This window comes from Larimichthys crocea, unplaced genomic scaffold, assembly GCF_000972845.2.
Source record: "Larimichthys crocea isolate SSNF unplaced genomic scaffold, L_crocea_2.0 scaffold125, whole genome shotgun sequence".
In the NCBI taxonomy this organism is placed as follows: Eukaryota; Metazoa; Chordata; class Actinopteri; family Sciaenidae; genus Larimichthys; species Larimichthys crocea.
Genome location: NW_020851716.1, coordinates 79856 through 100984, shown reverse-complemented (window position 1 = coordinate 100984; position 21129 = coordinate 79856). Strand labels below are relative to the sequence as shown.

The 21129-nt window shown below is 42.4% G+C and overlaps 1 protein-coding gene across 3 annotated transcripts in view; it reads right to left on the bottom strand.

The window, feature by feature from the left end:
• The window catches only part of palmdb (palmdelphin b), a 55644-nt gene that overhangs the window by 9859 nt on the left and 24656 nt on the right, over positions 1-21129 (bottom strand). The window contains exons 5-8 of one of the 3 annotated variants that reach the window (XM_027275421.1): positions 18791-18905; positions 17799-17823; positions 16665-16775; positions 13639-15966 (exon numbers count right to left, since the gene is read on the bottom strand). In XM_027275421.1, coding sequence (XP_027131222.1) covers positions 14717-15966; positions 16665-16775; positions 17799-17823; positions 18791-18905 — 1501 coding nt within the window. In that variant the 3' untranslated portion in view covers positions 13639-14716. Of the gene's footprint in view, positions 1-10467; positions 10560-13638; positions 15967-16664; positions 16776-17798; positions 17824-18790; positions 18906-21129 lie in introns of those variants that run through there. The other 2 variants (XM_027275419.1, XM_027275420.1) reach the window with 2 other exon arrangements.

Below are 21129 nucleotides of genomic sequence, written 5' to 3'. Positions count from 1 at the left end.
GGACACAGTCTTAACGATGCCACCCATCTCTGCACATCCCTCATCAGCAGGAGGCCCAGCCTCACTACTGAAATGACAGAAGCCATTAGCCCCAGCAGCCGTAGACACAGTCTGAACTGCACTGCTGTCCCCGGTTGAAACCGGGCCAGACACTGATTGAACGACTGTAGCCTCTCCTCCGATAGCGTGGCACGATATCTGAGGGAGTCTATACTGACACCCAGATAGGAGATGCATTGTGCGGGAAGCACTCGGCTTTTGGTCCAGTTTATTCTGAAACCCAGGCCGCTGAGGTGAGACGTCACAGTCTCCACATCCCTGAGTGCCTGCTCCCGTGAATGAGAGCATATCAGATAATCGTCTATGTACGAAAATATCCTGATACCTCTGCTCCTTAACGGAGACAGTGCTGCTTCCACACATTTGCTGAAAACCCGTGGAGCCAGCGAGAGACCAAACGGGAGCACTCGGTATTCGTAGGCTATGCCCCGGTGAGCAAACCTGAGGAATTTCCTGTGTGCAGGGAAAATCTCGATGTGAAAATATGCATCTGCCAGATCGATAGTGGCAAACCAGTCGCCGGGACGGATAGACTGACACAACACTTTTATTGTTAACATTCTGAACGTGTATTTTCTCAGATGACTGTTTAACACACGCAGATCCAGAATGGGACGCAGTGCTCCCCCTTTCTTTGGGATGAGGAAGTAACGGGAGTAAAACCCCTGCTGACTCTCCTCGACCGGGACCACTCTGATTGCTCTTTTGATTAAAAGAGAATCGATTTCGTCCTGTAACACCCGTGCAGCTTCCCCCTCTGCTACTGACATCAAAACACCGTTGAATCTCGGTGGTTTTGTAGCAAACTGAAGCCTGTATCCCCGGGAAACAGACAACATGACCCATGTGTTTACTGCGCATGCGCGCCATTTCTCCACCTGAACCGCCAGAGGCCCTCTCTCCAGAGGGGCGATGGCGCCCACCGGTGGCCGGGAGGAGGTATGAACCTCCCTCCCTGGGCTGCACGGTGTTTGATTCAGTATTTTTTGTGTGAGACACACCGCCCTCGGCTCTTGGCCTGGCTGCGGGGCTGTCACTTTTATTTCTTTGAACATGGGAACATGAAAATGAGTGTTTGGTGACACCCAGGGGGACAGCTCTTGGCTGTAGTGAACAACAGGTGCTTGGTGACACTTGTTCGAACATGACAGTCTCTCTCCCCCGCCTTTCTGAACTAGCGGGGAGGGACCGTGGCTGCTGGCTCCAGAAACCCAAACCGGAGCCGCTGCTCTGAACTCCTCTCTTCTCCTCTTTGCCGGAGGAGGAACAGGAGATGAGGGGCATGGTGCGTCAGGCAGACCGCTTCTTCCCCTCCCTCTGGGGTTGGGCAGAGTTGCGTTTCGCCGCCGCCACTGCGGCGAAAGAGTGCTTGCCCCAGGGCTTGTTATTGCCCGCTCTCGGCTGCTGGTCGCCGCGACCGGCACCCGGTCTGTGACTCGGTCTCGCGTCCCCCTGTCTTCCTCTCGCTGCTGCGGCCGCAGCAGCGAATCCGGTGCGAGGTGGGGGCCGCGGGATCTGCTTTCGAGGCAAACACAGCTCGAATGCCTCACCCTCCTGCTTTCTCTGTGTGCTGGTTTCACGCATTCTCTCCAGAGCTGGGCCGAAGAGACCCTTGGTGGGGTCGTACGCGGCGTCCATGACCTCCGCTTTTTGAGTGTCACCCAGCCCTGACAGGGAGAGCCACAGAGCTCTTTCTCCCGCGACTGCCAGGCCCATGACGCGCCCGCAGCCCTGCACAGCTCCGCGTGAGGAGCGCAGGAGGAGGTCGTTCACCACACAGATCTCGTCCCACAGCGTCGGGTTCGGGACCCCCGAATCCAACTGGCGGCCCATCTCCTCCAAAATCTCCGCTTGATAAGCCGACAACAGCGTGACGGCGTTTAGCGAGCAGACCGACTGCGCAGCATATTTGTACATACGCTGATACACACCTGCTGCTGTACGCTCCGTTTTACCGGGCAGGGAGATGCGCGAAGACGCTGAGATGGATCGGCGGCTCGGATGGAGGTGGTAGGCCAGTGAAGGCTCCACAGCCGGGGGTTCGGCCAGCCCCAGCTCCGCCATGCCATGCACTTCTAGCTTGGAGTAGCCCTGTGTGGTTACCTTGCTCTTGAACGGGCTCGACCAAAACCGACTCATCTCGGTCATGCAGGCCGGGACCGCTGGGAGCAGCTGCTTGGCCGGAGGGCGGGTCGGAGGGAGCCTCTTACCATCGTAGAGGTCCCTTGTCGCCCCCTCCATGTCCTGAGCCGCCGGCCAGGGAATATTCAGTTTAGCCGCGGCTCGTTTGCAAACCTCGTACAGGTTGTTATCCACTGGAGCGGCTGCTTCGGTTGAGCTAGGAGGTCTGGATTGCGTGGGGAAGGTAGAGTCCTCCTCTCCTTCCTCCATGTCATCCAATTCGAGGATGTCAGAACCGGTCTCACCGTCTGCATCGTCGTCTCCCTCCCGCCTGAAGACATCTTCAAACAGCGGGGGTATGGGCTCAACCTCCTCCATCACGTCCGCCCAGTCCCTCGGGACTCGCGGCTGATGGGCAGTGTGGATCTCCTGAGCGGTATCTGAAGCGGCGAGGGACGGGTCCCTGCCGTCAGTACCTGTCACAGCCACTCTCAGTCTCCTCTCCAGGACCTTCATCGGCATGGTGCAGCAATGTGCGCAAACCTGCGGGTCCGCTAGCGCCGCCTGAGCGTGCTTAGCTCCCATGCACACGATACACATAGGGTGGGGGTCTCTGCCCGAAATCGTTGCTCCACATGACGTTGGGCAACGGCGGGAAGAGCCCTTCCCCTCCGTCTGCCCGGCTCCTATGACGGGGGCTGCGGGGACAGACATGCCAGTCTGGGGAGAAATGTGGTACTAGGGGTGAACCTAGTTTAAAATTTTTATTGGGGTATATAGTTGGTGTGAGCCTAACTATAACCTGTCGTGTGGAGAATAGTTCGCCGTTACGCGTTAACTATGCTCCAAATGACGGTGGCACACAAGCTAATGTGAGCACCTAGCCCGAGCTCGAGTGAACGTAGCCCGAAGCTGGCAGGGCACCCGGTGGTTGAGCCTGGTGACCCGTCGGGAAGCTCGCCACAACGCGGTCGCAATCCCACTGAAATAACCGTCAGCACAGTCCAGAGTCTGTTGGTGCCGCGCTAGGCAACGTTTCCCTTAACGGGACGTTTGATAGCAGTTAAGCTAGCAACCAACCTGACAACCGGATGAACTGAGGGAGCTCTCGTAATTCCGCTGAGGAAGAAAGCGAGAATGGCCCGGACAGGGCGGTCGACCGTGGTATATAGAGGGGGCGGGGCCTTCCCTACACGTCGACCTGTCTGTCGGAGACAGACGTTGTGTCATTGGAGCTTCCGTAATGGTCTCGCCAGAAGCGATTCCCATAGTGAAACACCGAGCGAAGTTAGAAAAAGAACTCCCTTTCTTTATCGTCTTTCATCTCTGTAGAAAAGATGCAGCAGGGAAGCATTACTCTACGAGAGGACAGATTGCTCCCAGGATGATTCTGTAAGACAGAAATATTATATGATGAACAAAATATAGAATTTGCCTTTGGTCTTAATTTTTCGGTGATTAGACACTAATGAAAGGAGCTATGAATATTATATTCCATTCCTGCCTTATTTTGTAAAGAGTGTTGCTGTTGTACAGAAAGGCAGATGTGACTTGGAAATTTTGAAAAGATGTCCTGCTACCTCAGGATCACAATTGCCTTTTCTCCTCATGTATTCAAAAATATATTTTGGTTGATGAATGAAAATCTTGTAAACGTAGTCAACTTTCGTCTCAGGTTTAAACAGGTCCACCTCTTTTTATCCATGACTGACGCACTCCCTTTTTTTCTATTTCAATAACACGCACACAAACAAACACACAAACAATCACACACACATACGCCTACAAGGACACGTGCATGTGACACACTGTGCCATGGTAACCATCAACAGGCCTGACACTTAGTGCACTGCTCAGCTGTCGCCTCCTCCACCTCCCCCTCACCACCTCATCAGCAGACTGTTGAATGTGATGGGGAGCAGTGCTGTGTTCATGACGCGTGGGAAAAATGGTAAATACAAACTCTACTAAAAAAAGTTCACCATGGAAAAATCAGAAGAATCTTGGTCAACACACTGGAAAAACACATTTTCACTTTACAAGCAGACATGACATGTTTGTGAAAATGAAAGATCACATCCTTGAAGACAGCCAACTCCCACATCTGCTTTTGGTGTTGCCATACAATATTTCTCCACAAAGGCTGTTTATGTTGCCGCTGTGGCATTTACCTTTTAGTCTGATGTATGTTATTGATGCAGAGAAACTGAAAGCCTAGCTCTGTCCCAAAAGAAAAACTATGGCTTCCATCAACTCTAAGCTATATGCTTTATACAGACTCACTTTAGTTAGCTAGCAAGCTAATCATCAAAATACACAGACAAATGTCGGGACAGTGTGCAGACCTGGTAACCTTTCCTTAGTGAGCCACAGAGAAACTGGAACCTGTGGACTAACTCAGAAAACTTCATTCAAAACATCGTTACTCATTGACTGATGAATGCAGCCCTACAACACAACCCCACTCTATGTCATGTGTTTCACTTCATCTGCCTAAGCCAGGGATGGCTTTTTTTTTTTTTTTTTAATGATCTGATATTGTGTCCTTTTAGTTGCCTTTGGCAAACATCATTACCCATAAACCCAAGACCATTGCAGCTTAAATGTCAGCAGCTGAACAGACCATGTTAAAGCCATGATGGGTTCAAATTGAAATATCAACTCAGAATATTGATCCTAAACTAGATGAACTGAGATTGTACTGTGTTATAACTACTGGAACAGGGGTCAGTGACATCAGGACTTTTTACTACTGCATACTGCAAGGCTAGCAGTTTTCTGCAAGACATCTTGCACATGAAGGTCGTCTGGATATTTGAACGTTTGATTCTAATTTATTAGAAGAATCTTTTAATAATCTGCCAGTGCAGTGAGTGTGATCACTCTCAAGCTCTAAAAATACCACAGTAAGACTTAACTTTGTCTGTGACATGACATTATTTGCTGTAAAATACAAATTAAAATCCATATGTACCAAGCAATAATAAGTCTACAAACATTCTCAACCATTGGACAGTTTCAGATCAGTAATCACTAGTTAATTCTGTTTAGGTGTTTATAGGTTCCTTTCATAAGACTGAGAGCAGCAACACCAATCTGAATATTATGAATATTATTATCATTGATTTACATCTGCACCTTGCTTTGAATGCTGTTGATGGCTGATGGACAGAGACATTTTTTTTTACACAAACTGCAGATACAATTTGACAGTCAGCACAGTTTTTTTTCCTACATTTCGAGTTTGAAATGCTAATCTCATCCTAAACACAAGCAACATCTTTTTCTTGCTCTCTGCTTGTTGTGCAAGCTTGTATGCCTCCAGAACATGATACCCAAATTCCATCAATAATTAATAGTGAAAAACTTAGCCTACTCTGGTATATTTCTTCTGAATCCACACAGCTTCTTACTGACTGGCTGAGAGTTTTCCTCCTTTCCAGACAGTCCTGACATCTCTTTGTGAAGCACTGCAGTGTTGAGTCATGGCCTAGTTTGATTGTAATATTCAGTCATTAGAGAGAGCGGTACATCGGTCTGAGTGAATGTCCATGTGTGGTCTTGATTATTAGTTTCAGTACTAACCAAGCTTTTTATCATCATTCTCTCATTTAGTGTCAGCTTTCATTCGACAGCCTCTCTCCACAGAAGATTTATGCATTCCATGTATTAGTATTCTGACAACACATGGCAAGCTAGCATTAAAGATATCTTTTTCCTGTCTGTCATCCTTGTTGTCCAAAAAACTATTAAAAACACATGAATGAGCAACACTGTTGCATTTGGTGACATGATCCTTCATTACCATGAACACACACTGTAGGTTATTTTGACTTAATCCCACACACACTGTCCTGCTGCCAGAAAAACTCACTAGAACACCAAATTTGGATTAATCCACCGCTGAAAATAGTCCCTGACAAATGCCGTATTATCTCCTGTTTGAGTAACATTTGTTAAAAACTACAGTGACCTGCTGTTTCACAAGATTATTTTAAAAAAAGAAATATTTGTGAGCTGTTTCCAAAAACGTACATCTTCATTGGCAACTAAAGGGTTAGGGATTGAGAGGTACATACAGGTAGGACAGTGTTTATACTGAGAGACAGATTGTTGGTTTTGGTCTTTTCATGGCACATTAAACCATCTTAAAATGATTAAATGTGTCTTTTTTTTTTCTCACAACATCAGGGATGCAAAAACAGCCAAACAAAGTCTAGATAGATGCCCAGAACAATAAAATGTACATTTGCTTTCTGTAATAAACAGTTTTTAAATGAAACATTTTAAAGGTGAGTCAGAGAAAATGTATCTTAGTTTTACATCTGAAGATGTAATTCCACTTTAACAAAAGCCAGATGAATCTTTCCATTGCTCCATATCTTATCTTATACATAAAGGGTATATTTGTGGGCAAGTTTTTCCTCACTGGAACCGAGGGTCTAAGGACAGAGGATGTCACTCCCTGTACAGATTGTAAAGCCCTCTGAGGCAAATGTACTTTGTGACTTTGGGCTGTACTAATAAAATTTGATTTGAAATTTGATTATACCTACCATCATGTAGATCATCCACACAGAAATCATATCCAGAGAACAGAATCCAAACAACGCACACACAGACAAGCAAACTACATTAACATGACTACAGTATACTGTCTATATGCTGATGCTTTGAAATGAATGAAACCAAACTCTGATGGCCTCATGTGTGAACAGACACACACACACACACACACACACACACACACACACATACAGTTTTGGCAGAATTGTCATTAAGATGAGACTGAGAATGGAGATGAGGCTCCCTGAGGCTGTTTCCTAATGACTGACATTGCATGTCAATCAAACATGCATGTCCCATCTATGGCAATGAGAGCTGTAACTACAGCTAAAAACAGATCATGAATAAAGAGCACTACTGTTCTGATACTCTTATGGCTGTGTTGAAAATCCACAAATCAACAGTAAGCTTGGAGAAGAACATTACATTTGAATCAGTGTCTTCTGCTGCTCATGTAGTTATGATTTCCATGTTTCCAGAGGCAGTCTGACATAATAATATAAGACAATCAAAAACAACATGTTATTTGTCATGGCTCCCTAAAACTGTTCCAAATGACCATGCATCTCTGTTGCTGTAGGTAGGAACAACTAGGTAGAGTTGTAGTAGGCAGAGAAGCAGAGAAAGAAAGTCCACCTTTACCCGTGCACAGACACTCCATCGATGTCAAATGAAGGTCTTTGAAGCTTTCTGCTGAATTTTTTGAGTTCTTCTGCACATTTTACATGAGTCTGCAACTCTGCTGACTTTTCTCAGAGTCACACCAAGGAATGTTAGAACAGCAAAACAGTCAACACAACGAAGGACCTGGGTTACAGAAGGTGTTCTCCAGTAAGCTGATTTCTGAAAGATCATGTCAAAAAGAAACTCATCACGTCAAAATCTGATCCCTGAACTGCTTCATGTATACATGGATTAAAGCAGGTTGATACAGACACACTCGTAATGATCTAACTTCTCCCAGCAGCCTGTGCAGACAGGGTCGTCACGTCAACAGAAGCTTGTTTTGGTGAGACAAACATGGTTACAAGAGGAAGATGTTGACTGTTTCTAGCAGATGCCAACATCAGTCACCAGTCTAAAAACACTGACATCCACTAATTAATTTGTGGTGCTAATACTGACATTACACCTCTTGCATCTTGTCTCCTGAAACACAACATTCATAAGTTCCACAGGCGTGGGGGAGGAGAATGTGGACACACGTTGTTTTTGTGTTTGAACAAACTGATTGTTTTGTGGTGAGAGTTATGAAAGCCAACAGTCTGCTGTCAAAGTCTTTGTTATCACAGCAGTGTGTTCACCAAGTGAAACTTATCATAATGTCTGTTCCTGTGAGGATGTCACTAAAATCAAGAAAGGCAAGAACCTTGTGAATTATCACTGCTGAGCGCACACTTTGTCACTCACTTTCTGGAAACAATGAATCTCCGAGCTTGGTGAGGAGCAGCCGAGACATTTAGCTCTTCCTTTGTGAGCTCGTGCCAGCATTATTGGGAAGTCTGACATCTGAATGAAATGAGGAGTGGTTGTTTTAAATCCTGGAGGAAAAGGGAAATGAAGTGCCTCTTGAATCAGTGCTATGGAAATTATGTAACAGCAGCGAAAGCTTGAAATGTGCAACATGTTGCATTCCACGTGGAAATGAAACCCACTGCACGTGGAAGTTTTTTCTCCAGAGATGTACAGACTGTTCAGTCTGTGACCATTGTTCACACACATTTAGACACTGGAACAACACTCTGCTCTGGTCTGAAGTCATTCTGTCAAGATTTACATGAGGCTACATACATAAATAACAAAGAATTCCTACTGGCTGATTTCTTCTAAATATATTATAATATTGAACATATATAATATATTTTAACCTGCCAGCTCTAAATGAAGAGGTGAGGGCTGTCAGGGTTTTCTTCATCTTCAGATCAGCAGAAAGCAAAAAGGAAAAATATTTTTTTCATAAATACAGATGCTTTGTGTGTATGTGTGTGTGAGTGTGTGTGTGTGTGTATGTGTGTGTGTGTGTGTGTGTGTGTGTGTGTGTGTGTGTGTGTCTGTGTCTTTGTCACAGCTCCACTCCGTGCTGACATGTGTAAGGGTTTTCATTTTCTGCCTTGAAAACACACACTGGCTCTCTACAATCAGAATTCACATGCAATCAGTGGTCTGTGCAAGACAGCTGCAGGCAAATCAAATAAAATAGCATCGTTTCATACTTTCGATAGTGACGAAAGCAACACAGAAATAGAAACATTCTAGGAAACTAGAAAACATTCAGTTACTTATTAAGAGATAAGGATGTATATGTCTATATTTTCCAGTCCATTGTTGTCCAAAAATCATTAAAAACACGTCAGTGAGTCACACTGGGTGACATGTCCCTTCATCACCACAAACACGCACACACACACCATCCTGCTGCCACAGATACTCAGGGGAGCGCTGAATGTGAATTAACCTGCCACTGAAAATACTCCCCAACAAACACACTCCCCCCCCCTGTGTGAGCGACGCTTGTTAAAATCTACAGTGATCAGCTGTTTTATGAAATTGCTGAGCTTTTTAAAAATGAAACTATATATCTGTGAGGAGTTATTAGAATTATACATGTCGGAGCTGAGAGCCACAGGCAGGAGAGGGAATTCAGAGATGGATCAGCACAACAATGTGCTGATTTGAGTCTTTTCATTGGATTTGTTGACAGATACAAAAATATAGACTGACAGTCTTTACACTTGACTGACATGTCCAACACTACATGGAGCCTGACCAGGAGAGGCTTACAAGACACCAAACAGCAGCATTCAAGATGATTATCCAACAGATGATGATGATGATGACGAAGTAGTTTAACAAATGTCTTAATAATCAAGTACACCACGCTGAGTGACTCTCACAAATCCAACATCAGTACATTCAGACAATCAGGGTTTAACTTCTCTCTGTCTTCAAATATTTGAAGCCATCACTGCACATCATCAGCGTAAACATCACAAATGCTGCTGTTCAGAAACACCTTTGTATCTGGCAACCTTGATTGCTGAATGTACTGAAAACACATGCAAAAGATGACAAACATCTTTCTCAGAGGCACATATGTTCAGATAAATCCAACCAAGACTGTCTGCATGGCTCCACACCAAAACAAAATGTTTAGACTCAGGGCAGTCAGCCCCGTAAAGGGATTCATTAATCAGCTAATATCAGCTAATTAAGTCAATGTTTCAATATGTCTCATCAAAAACATCAACGTTTATCCAGTCCATACGAGGACAGTTTAACCTCACCGCTTTTTCACACCCTCTAAGCCCACACACACACATATGCACACACACATACTGACTACTGCAGCTAGTCGATACCGAGCATATTATCAGACCAATAACTGCTCTGCTGGGAGGCTTGCAGCATCTCTGCGTCCACATCAACACCAAACACATGACGTGATTTCAAATTCAGCAGCCGCAGCACATGACGCAGGGTCGACGTACACTCTGGAGAAATGCAAAATCTTTGTAAACTTTTGGATCTTGTGTGTGTGTGTGTGTGTGTGTGTGTGTGTGTGTGTGTGTGTGTGTGTGTGTGTGTGTGTGTGTGTGTGTGTTCAGCAGCCGCAGCACATGACGCAGGGTCGACGTACACTCTGGAGAAATGCAAAATCTTTGTAAACTTTTGGATCTTGTGTGTGTGTGTGTGTGTGTGTGTGTGTGTTAATGGACCTACCTGAAACAGTGTGGCGGGCTAATGCAGTGGGTTCTGCTCTGTTTCTGAGTGCAGCCTCACAGAGGCAGCTCTGCCGGCTGCTGATGCCTCTGATTGGGTGGCTCGTGGAAGAGGGGTGTACCACAGACAGCCAATACTTGAGCTTTCTGTGATGAGCACACACTCAGGCATAGAGCAGCTCATCCACTGCTCATACATACAGGCGTTCCACCCCACACAGAGACTGATTTATACCACCTGCTTACTTCTCTCTGCTTACAGGAGAACTGACAGTCCATTTCTTTGAACCTACTTTTATAAATTCATTTGAAAAATTATTCTGTGTTTCTGCTTTCATGAAAGAATCTGTATAAAAACACCTGTTCATTCATTTAATTCATTCAAAAAATGTTTTTTAAGTTCCGCTCATGTTTCACCCTGTCAGATTTTTGCAAACACACATGTATTTACACTGAGTTCTCTTTACATAGCTCTCGGTCTGTTAACGACATGCAGCTCAGTTACACCTCATCACATGATGACCTAAAACAACACTGATGACAGTTTTGATGGTGGTTGAGTTTGAGTGAGAAAACAAATAATTAATAAAAGGTGGTCATTGAATGCATTTCGAATGATTTGTTGACGTTTAATTGCTTTAAATCATTAGACCTCTTAAAACTTAAATCTGCACAGTGTTTTTGTCCACTTGAGGGCAGTATTAACAAGTTAGAAACCCCAGATTGACGTATCGTTGCCTTTTAAGTTGATAGTGACCCTTTGAGTAAACATTTATACGGGGCACGGATATGACGTGTTTCAGGTGTGTCTTAGCTGCAGGGAGCTGACTGGGACCATTCTAGACCAGCGTCTCTCTGCTCTGCTCCACCAAGAACATGTGAGTGTTCTATTTTTGACAGACGTCATGCTTAGAGAATCCAATCCATTTTCAAAATGAAACATTGTGCAGACTCTTGATCTTTAAAGAATTTTACTATGTAACCTATTTACTTGAACCATGGAAAATGACCAAATCTGAAACACTCCTGAGGTTTGAAGCTGTGTGGAAAACGGACCTAAGCAGTGTCACAGCTGTGACGTGACAAAGACGTGTTCAGTGGGGTCGAGGTATAACATTCTTTAGGTGAATGTTGATGAATGCAGGGCCGGTCTTAGCTATGGGCAATGTGGGCGGCCGCCCAGGGCGCAGTCTCCGTTGGGGGCGCGACCCGGGAGCGGGGTGTTGACAAGGCAGAGGGGGGCGGCGGACAGACTGATGGGGGCGCACGGCGCATCCTGGGGCGCACGAGAAAATGTTCGCCTCGGGGGTGGGGGGTTCGCCCAGGGCGCAAATGTGGCCAGGACCGGCGCTGGATGAATGTTATCGTTTTTCCCCTCTTTAGGGTCTGCTTTTGTTCTCTACCAACTCCTGAGGGAAATCTCTGTCTCTGGCGTTCACCAGCTCATCTCTACCATTGTCTGTGTGCTGTTTGCTGATGAACAGGTCATGCATAGTGGCATTTTAGAACTTTCCCTCTGGAAACAGCTTCCTGCAAACTCGTGAGAATGGTGAGATTAAGCAAATAAACACTGAATGTCAGATCCGGACAGCTGAACAATGAGCTGAAACTTGTTATACAGCTCCATTCAGCAGAGTGGATGAACTATGAAAAATAATTTTAAAAATCATGCATTTTAATTTCTAAAAGTATCATCAGCTAAATGCTTTAAAAGTATGGAAGTAAAGTACTGATTCTGCATTAAAAGTTCTGCTGTGACTGATCTACTATTTTATATGACAGAATGCGTCCATGAGGACTGCTCAGTGGAGCAGCAGAGGCTGAGTGGACTGGTTCTATTATAAATGAATGAGCAAAAAAAAAAAAAATAATAATAATAATAAAAAATCAATCTGAACCGTAAGCAGATTTTTGCAGAATGCCATTTCTAGTAAGTATAACAACACACTAAGTGATGGATTGCAACACACGCTCAAGAAGAAAATGTCAGTTGTTTGTTTATTTATTTAGCCATTTCTGTGTCCTCTTTTCTGGTTAATGCCACTGAGGCTATACTAAGGAAAGCAGTTGTGTATTCATTGTTGTATGTTATATGGATTTTTGGTGTGGATTAAAAGAGTATTGATTTGACAGAATGTTCTGAAAGGCAAAACAAAGCTGAACTTAAAGGTGCTATATGTATAATTTTTGACCAGAGCTCAATTCCTTCCTCTAACTGCATTGGTGACCAGGATCTTTCCATAATAAAAAAATTAACCAAACTTTAACCTCAGATGTTCTGATCAGGAAGTAAAAGTCTGTTAGAATTACCTGAATTCTCTATTGAGATCAACTTCAGATTTGTGGCCACCTAGTGAAGGAATATGGCAGCCCTGTATGACCTGGCTTTGACTGAGACAGGAGCTACAGTGTTTGGACTGTTCACATCTATCTTGCTGGTTGGTGAGTCCTCGTGGAGTTTTGGCACCAAAGTGAGGCTGTGAAATTGGAACCAAATCAAACCAAAGCTTAGATGTTCAGATGAGGAAATAAAAGAAGGAAAAGTCAAAAGGAGGTTACGGTTAGACTTTCTACTGGATTTCAGGAAGGAAGTGCTAACTACATCCACAATGTGTTACTAACTCTAATTAATCCACGGTGAGAGTATGACTCATTGTATCAACCAGAGAAATGTTAGATTTCTCAGTTAACAATCTAAGTGCGTTCCTGTCAGAGGGAGACCGGTGGCGAATATATTCACACAGTGGTTAAGTAGACTCTTCCAGCAAATAAAGATGCACTGTGAATATTCCATTTTGGTGACAGTAATAACAATGGTTGGCCCTGAGTTTCTCACTTTTCAGGTTTGGGCTTACATAACAAATTGCTGTTATATAACTGTATCTTTTAAGCATGATGTCTAAGGTGCCACCTCATTTTTTTCACCCTCCTCCATGTTTTTCATAATGCCATGGAGCGATGAGAGGGAGAGAAAGCAACCAAGGACGAGTGTTTTCACATGAGGAACAGAACAACAACATGCAGTTCACTCGCCTGTCACTCCTTGAGTCCATACAGGCGATAGACAGAATAAATCCACTCTACAGGCTTTATGCAGAAGAGCTTAGACATACACATATACACAAATTCATTTATTTTATTTTATTTCACAATATTTAAAATGATTCTCAGACTTATATGGATTTTTCTCAATCCTGTAATTGGACTATCTTTGGTGGTGAATACAGGAAACATAGACCTACATTTAAATGACAATCTGCAGTTAGATGTATTAGCATGTATGAGCACACACACTAGACAGCCAGCTTACACAGCTACAGTGGAAGAATTTCAAACCATGTTGACTGCTCCACAATTAGCCATACTTTCTAATATGGTAAATGTATTTATAAAGCATTACATTTATTTGTGACTTTGGACACTATATGAACTATGTATATGTGAATACATTGCTCTCATATTTGTTACACCATGTGCATTAATATACAGACCAAAATTAAAAGAGTGTGTCCACATTCTTTTGGTCATACTGTTAGCTCAGTAACGAGGCAGAAAAATGATGCCAGAACGTGAAAAATCTTTTAGCTGATTTATCACCCTGCAGTTTATCTACCTGTCACACCAAAACCACTTTATGGACATTTACAATTTCTGACCTTAATGACTCACTAGAAAGTGTTTCATTAAAGGTTAGGGTTAGGCTGGGTTAGGTAAGGCATCAATAAAGGCTTAGCTGTCCTTCCTGATTAATTAAATGATGAGACAGAACAAGAGCCTTTATTTACCATAAATACATTATGTTTTAAATTTATAATTTTATATAATGTATTATGATGTCTATGATGGATATGTATGCACTGGTCAGGCTTTGACAATCTCAGTGCTCAAATGTATATAATGTGATGGTGTAATGAAATTAATTTGCCAGGAGGTGGCAATAAAGCTTTTTGAAGTGAACCTCGGCACAAGGACTGATTGGCAAAATGTCTGTGGCTTCTTCAGTCAGGAAAAAGCACAGGCATGTCAAGATAAGGCTTTTAGCAATAAAACGTTCAGACAGAAAAAGAACAAGAAATGTGTCTGGAATAAGGCTGACTGGCAGCAGGTTATGCAGTTACACACAAGAAATGTTCAAACCTATGAACCATGGAAATATATGATGAAAGACTAGAAAGAATCGCCTCATAAATCACCTAAAGTCAATTTGTACATTCCTTCTTCAGGGAATCAGTTTTCTCAGCAACAGGTCCTTATCTTCTTGTTGAACAGAGCTTCATCTTCTCCATATTGATGCTGCCTGTGTTTGCAGACTCATCCACCCCCTGTTCCTGCAGGTAGGGACTGTGCTTTGCAGGCTTGTGGATGAACGTTGGTTTGTGGAGCTCTAAATCATCCCACTTTGTGTCGGCTTCTTCAATAATGTCTCTGCAGCCTGTAACCTTGGCTATACCCACTTTGGGTTGGAAGACCTTGCTCCTGTATCCTTCAGGGTGGTATGAAAGACACTCCTCATCCATTTCATTTTTAATATCATCATTATCATCATCGCTGTTGTCTACGATCACCAGCTCAGCCTGGATGTCTGCTTCCTCCTCATCCTCAGCGTTTTCATAGCCCATGAAGATCATGGTGATGGGTTCTGATGTTAGCTCCTCTGGCAGGGTGTCGGTGAGGTTCAGAGAGGCGATGCTCTCTGCACAGAAAGGTGAGTATCTGTTAGAATCACCTGAACTCCACATAAAAGCATCAGGATCAACTTCAGACTTACGGCCAACTAGTGAAGGACTGTGGTTATTTGCAGCCCTGTAGACTGGCTGTATGGGTGCTGGCATTCCTGCAGACCTGGCTTTGACTGAGAAAAGAGCTCGAGGGTTTGGACTGTTCACATCCATCTTGCAGTCGGCGAGTTCTTGTTCTTTGTGGTGTGTTTTGGCATTGTTTGATTGGCCTGGAATGTGGAAGTTGTGCAGCTTGGTTTCTTCTCCAGGTCCTTGGACTCCATATATGGAATCTTGTTGAAAGAGGCTGGGGCTGGGAGTTTTGCTTTGTGTTTTCCATCCCTCCATGTCTTGAGTTATCTGGTTTTCTTTTCTGTAGATTTGAGCGGCGTTTCTAAATGAGGTCGTGCCCTGGAAGGGGCTGGGGCTCGGTGTTGGGGTTTGCCGTGGGGTTTTGTTTGGTATCCTTGGTGTTGCAGGCCTGCTGTTCCCTGTGTAGGGTACAGAATAGACAGGCTGATGGTACTGCACCTCAGTGGGTACGTTTTTATCTGTGGCCTGATGCAGGAGCTCTTCTACTTCTGAGGGTGTCATCTCACCAACCACCCCATTGAGCATTTTACCTCCATCTGGGTGTATTGCATATACAGACTTGCGCCCATCATCGTACACCTTCAGCCCCCTGTCCTGGATGACTTCTGGGGTGATGGTTGCTGTAGAGACCACCTGACTTTTGCCTGTTCTCTTATCATGTTCCACACTAATCTCCATCGCAAACGTTGCTGGAATGAAGAAAAGACTTAAATGAAGGTCTTTGTACAGACTAGGAAATGGTTCAACGTGGTTAGTTTGTATCACATTTCTTCATATTAGATTCATTTTTAAAAAGGTAAAAAAAAAAAGTTTTTGCTTCGTAAAAACTGGCCTGTACAGTATCATGAAGGCAATAGTGTAGAATTACATCTAAGCCATTCTAAGGTACACTTTGGCCTGAATGAAGAAGTGAATTTGGAACCTTTTCAATCTCTCCACTGTGCTCCATTCTTTTTTCCTTCTGATTAAAAGCTAGCTTTCTCTGATTTATGACTTCATCATAGTTCCAAAATGGTAAGCAAGGGAATGCTCTGCTCCCCCCACCAGTGAAATCTAATTGCTTCGTAATTGGCATCCGGGTGAAATGTAAAATTACAGCTTTTAAAATAGCATAATAGAACCAGGAGGCACTTTAAGTCAGAGCAGCTAGTTTAAAGCAGACAGCTTTGCTTCAGGAGCACAAAATGGATGTCTGCATTAGCATGGAGCTGAGAGGGAGCTGTGAAATTGCTGGTGAGCATCCCAAATTGTTCCACGGTATGAATTATACTTCTTTTCTTGTTCACTAACCCTTTTCATGTTTTTAACAGATTGTCTTGACAGTTGTCTGAACAAACAGCAAAGCAGAAACTGTTAATTTATCATATGCAATAATAATATGATGTACCTTTCTTTGGTTCTTCATGACCCAGCTCACAAACAGGAGGAGTTTTTGCAGATGTCAGTGGGATGAATGAAACAATATCTGGGAGGGGCGGGGCTACATGATGTGTCAGAACTGAGAAGAAAATACATCATTCACTATTTGAGGATCTTTTTATGAGTGTCAAACCTTTATTATGGTAAGAACATTTCACACTTATATTTTTATCAAAAGATAACAAACTATGCTTTTGTTGCATTTTTTGAAAGGATTCTTCAAGATTTTTGACAAGACAAAAGACAACTCAGTACAGTCTTTATGGTGTATCATAGTCAGTGGACTCAAACAGAGCTCTGTTAGTCACTGAACAGACCCAGATTTCTCACTTACTTGAGGTCAAGGGAAATATTCATGACATAATTAGAATGTAAAATTCAAACACATGTGATAGTATGACTTTTTTTAACACGCAAAGATAGCAAAGGCATGTGTCATATAACAGGTTTAATTAATGAATTATTAATGAATTATATATTATGGTTTAATGTCAAGTTGTCATAACAAAGACATCACAAATAATGTCAAACGGTTGGTATGGTTGTTACTGACATGGTGGGAATAGTTTGTTATGATTTGGTACTATATGAAAAAAACTGAATTGAATTGAAAAAAGTGTCTGCTATGATTTCACACTATATAAATGAAATTGAGTTTGCATTAAAAATAACATAACTGATGACATTCATAAATTCATGATAGGTGTCATGTCATGGTCTCATGTTAGTCTTATGCACAAAATATTGGTTTGAGTTTTTTCAAAACAAATATTTAAGTCTGTTAAATACATAAAAGCATCACTGTTATTTTAGGAAATAATAATAATTTCAAAAGTACATTGTTAATTGTTACATTAAATTATGATCTTGATAACAGGCCTAGAAAATTAGCTATGTTTAAATGCTAAGCAATGAAGTTTAGAAAGGTTAGTTGATTAAAAATTATGATTATTAAAATTATTTACATTTATGTTTGGTCTGTAACACACTGTATGTTAAATCAAGTGAGATTTTTTAATCTGTTAATACAGCCTGGTCTTATGAATTATATTAGATTCAGAAAAGTGAAGCAGTTACAGCAAAATGCTACAAAAGTGTTTACCTGCCTGGAACTCTGCATTTATCTCCTAGATGTGAAGACAAGGTGATGAAAACGGCAGGAAGTCAACATCACAGCAGATTCAGAATCAACACTCCATGACTATGTCACATTAAAGTCACACTTATTTCACTGTGTCCTTAAGTCTAAATACAGACAGCAACCAGAAAGCATGTTCATACATATAAGTCCAAAGCACACCCACCATGTGAGCAACCCATTTACCTGCCACCTTATTCACTCAAAGCAGCCTCTTGTGAACCAAAGCACACCCACACAGTCCTCACTGAATGCATCTTGTTAGAAACAGGCAGAGATTAGAGGAAGGGTGAGTAGAAAACAGTGATATTTGAAATTCCATGTAGTGGCCTGTATTCATAGAAAGCGCTCGAACATATTCACTTATTTCAAATTCTACCTCTTCATCTGAGTCAGAACGTTCTCTAACCTCCAAGAACATGCAGAGTTGTGGCCGTACACAAGGTGAGGTTATACAGCACACACATGGTGAGTTGAATATATTGCTACAGTGTACAATTACAATGAGAGTTTACTGTGAACAAATGCACATTAAGGGGTGACTTGAGAAATGAAGTCTCAATTCTCGTATTCTTCTATTCTTCCATACTTATACTGTGAGTACTGTCAAAACGCAATAAGTGCCAAGATGGACACTTAACCCTACACACCATTTCCTTTAATTATGAGCCAAATCAATTATCAGCCATTTATTTGCCCTTCAAATTCACAATATTTTCTCCTTCAGTGTTTGTGTGTGTGTGTGTCATCAAAATCATCTGTTAGGAGCAGTGTTTCTAATATCTGTCTGATCAGCAAATGTTTGTCAAAAGCAAAAGTATTATTAGAGCTCATGCTTCATTGCCTCGGGATCAAAAGTTGCATATTGACACAGAGTTAATCAGTAAGCAGCACACAGCGTCAGTGAAGAGTCAGTGCAGCAAATATTAAAAGGCAGACGGTTTATTTGAGCCTACCTTGATAATGTCCTCCGCCGTCCTCTCCACCTCTTTTAACCGCTTCAGAACTACTTCTTCATTGGCAGAGATGTTGAGCTCCTGTGTTTCCAAGGCCTCAATCTCCTTCTCTATTCTGTACAAGAGAGTAATGAACTGTGTTAATGATTGGAACAAGCACTTAGCTGAACAGCATCTTCAGCTAGGGGGTACTTAAGTTGCTTTTGATAAAGCAAATCAACACGTAGTATTCTGGGTATTATGGCTGTGTAGTATTTCTACTGCACGGTACAACTCAGCTTTTGGTGCCAGGTACTTTTCTCAGTTCCATTCTCCACTGCACATAGTACCCCCTCAACACTTCTCTCTTTCTGTGGTGAAGTCTCTCAAATCCTAAATTATGGAATTGATCAGCTGGTCCCTCAACGCTATTGATACTATTTTTTCATGAAGGAATGCTGGTCCAGGAGAACCAACATGACCTGGTGGGACTTTTGCTGCTGGCTACGCGATGGACTCTTGGAGTCTCTCGGCCCTGCAATGGGATTTCAAGTTGGGGGGCATGCAGGATTGGGTTTTAGACTAAAATGTCCGATTTCCGCACTGGACACTCCAAGGACACACAGCTGTGTAAACCACAGCTCACCATGAACAAAAGAACATCATATCAATTTGGCAAGGCTGACTCCACGTATTGTAATCACTCTGCCCTTTAGTCATACTGCCTGGGTTGTCACCCCCATCACATCTCTCTCCTGAAATGTGATCCAACAAAAAAGACACCTCATGTAAACCAATCCACTGCAGAATGTCCTATGTGTTTGTCATTGTTTTTGCCTGTAACTGCATTTTTTCTTAAGAAATGGCTGGCGCAAGCAAGATAGCTGGCAGCCTTAACACAATTTCCCTTCAAGGATTAATAAAGTATCTTTATTCTAATCTAATCTAATCTAATCTAATCTAATCTAATCTAATCTAATCTAAGAGTCTGTTAATATTCATAAGCATCTGTGATCTGACCATTTCAGACTGCCTTGGCTATTGTCAATCACAAAGAGTTCAGGGTTCTCTTCGAGCCAATCCTGTGTGATAAAGGGGATTTTGTCCACAGACTGTCTGTGTGACTGTGAGGCTGGTGTTTTTATTGTGTGTAACTGTTACACTGCCACCCTACACAACCCAACAAGTTCATCTTAAATTAATCATATTATCATATTACTATCTGCATGAGATATAGACTATTTTGGTATAACAGTATAACATGTGTGTAGCATTTACTAACCAAACTGCTGGAAAATTCATCATATTCAGCAAGTTCTGATGATTTTAACTTTGGTCACTCCTCCCAGCTTAGATTTTTACCAATGTAGTGGCTGTGTTGATGAAATGAAATTGAAATATGTATCATATTTTGCACCCATCTTTTGCTTGATTCAGATTTTAGTGTATCTTCATATTCTTCATAATGTTACTCAGGTTACTCCTATCAAAAAGCATTTTAGGGAGAACATGGAGGTATTATGTTATGTTGGTTATATTTTCACTAACTCAGCTCATGGTGTGACAATCAGGCTAAATCCTGTTTATGAGTCATGACATGCCTAAACTTTACTGCACCTGATGTCATTTACCTTGTCCTTGATTGGAACATAATTAATAATTAATTATTTGAATGCATGGCCAAGCACAACAATAACAGGCTCTCATTTTCCACAATGATCTCTTGCTGATGCAGCATCTGCGTTGGGTTGACCTGTCGCTCCCAGAAGAAGAACAGCAGAAGCTGTAAAGCTTGTGTGTGTTCTTCTTATATACAGACACTTAGCCATAGCCAAGTCATTCTGTTATGTAATAAAGACAAGGTTAACAGTCTGTGCTTTGACTGACACAGGGAGTTCAGGTGAAACTGTCTGGTCCTAATCCCTCAATACTTTCCAATGTGGACCACATACACACAAACAGAGCACCAGCTTATCAGAGAGTGGGTGAAGGCTCAAAGCTCATGCTCAAGCTTCATGTCAGTGCTTACAAACGCTTTAACAAGGGTTTCCTATCCACTGAAAAGGAAGAGCTTCTTTGGGCCCAGTCAACTACAGGAACTTTACTTAAAGTAGAACTAATATATACTAATATAACTAATATATACCTTAAATACCAAATTATAATAAGAACCAGAATTACATTACAAACATTACAGATAATCTAATATTTCTCATTTTCTTTTTCTTTCTTCTTCTTTATCTTTTTTGATGTTTGTATAAAGCCTTCTATGTACTAATCATCTGAATTATTTAAATTACTATATTTGTTTGCTTAAGTATTCATTTTTACTTTTGTAATTTTTCATGGTGACATTTCAG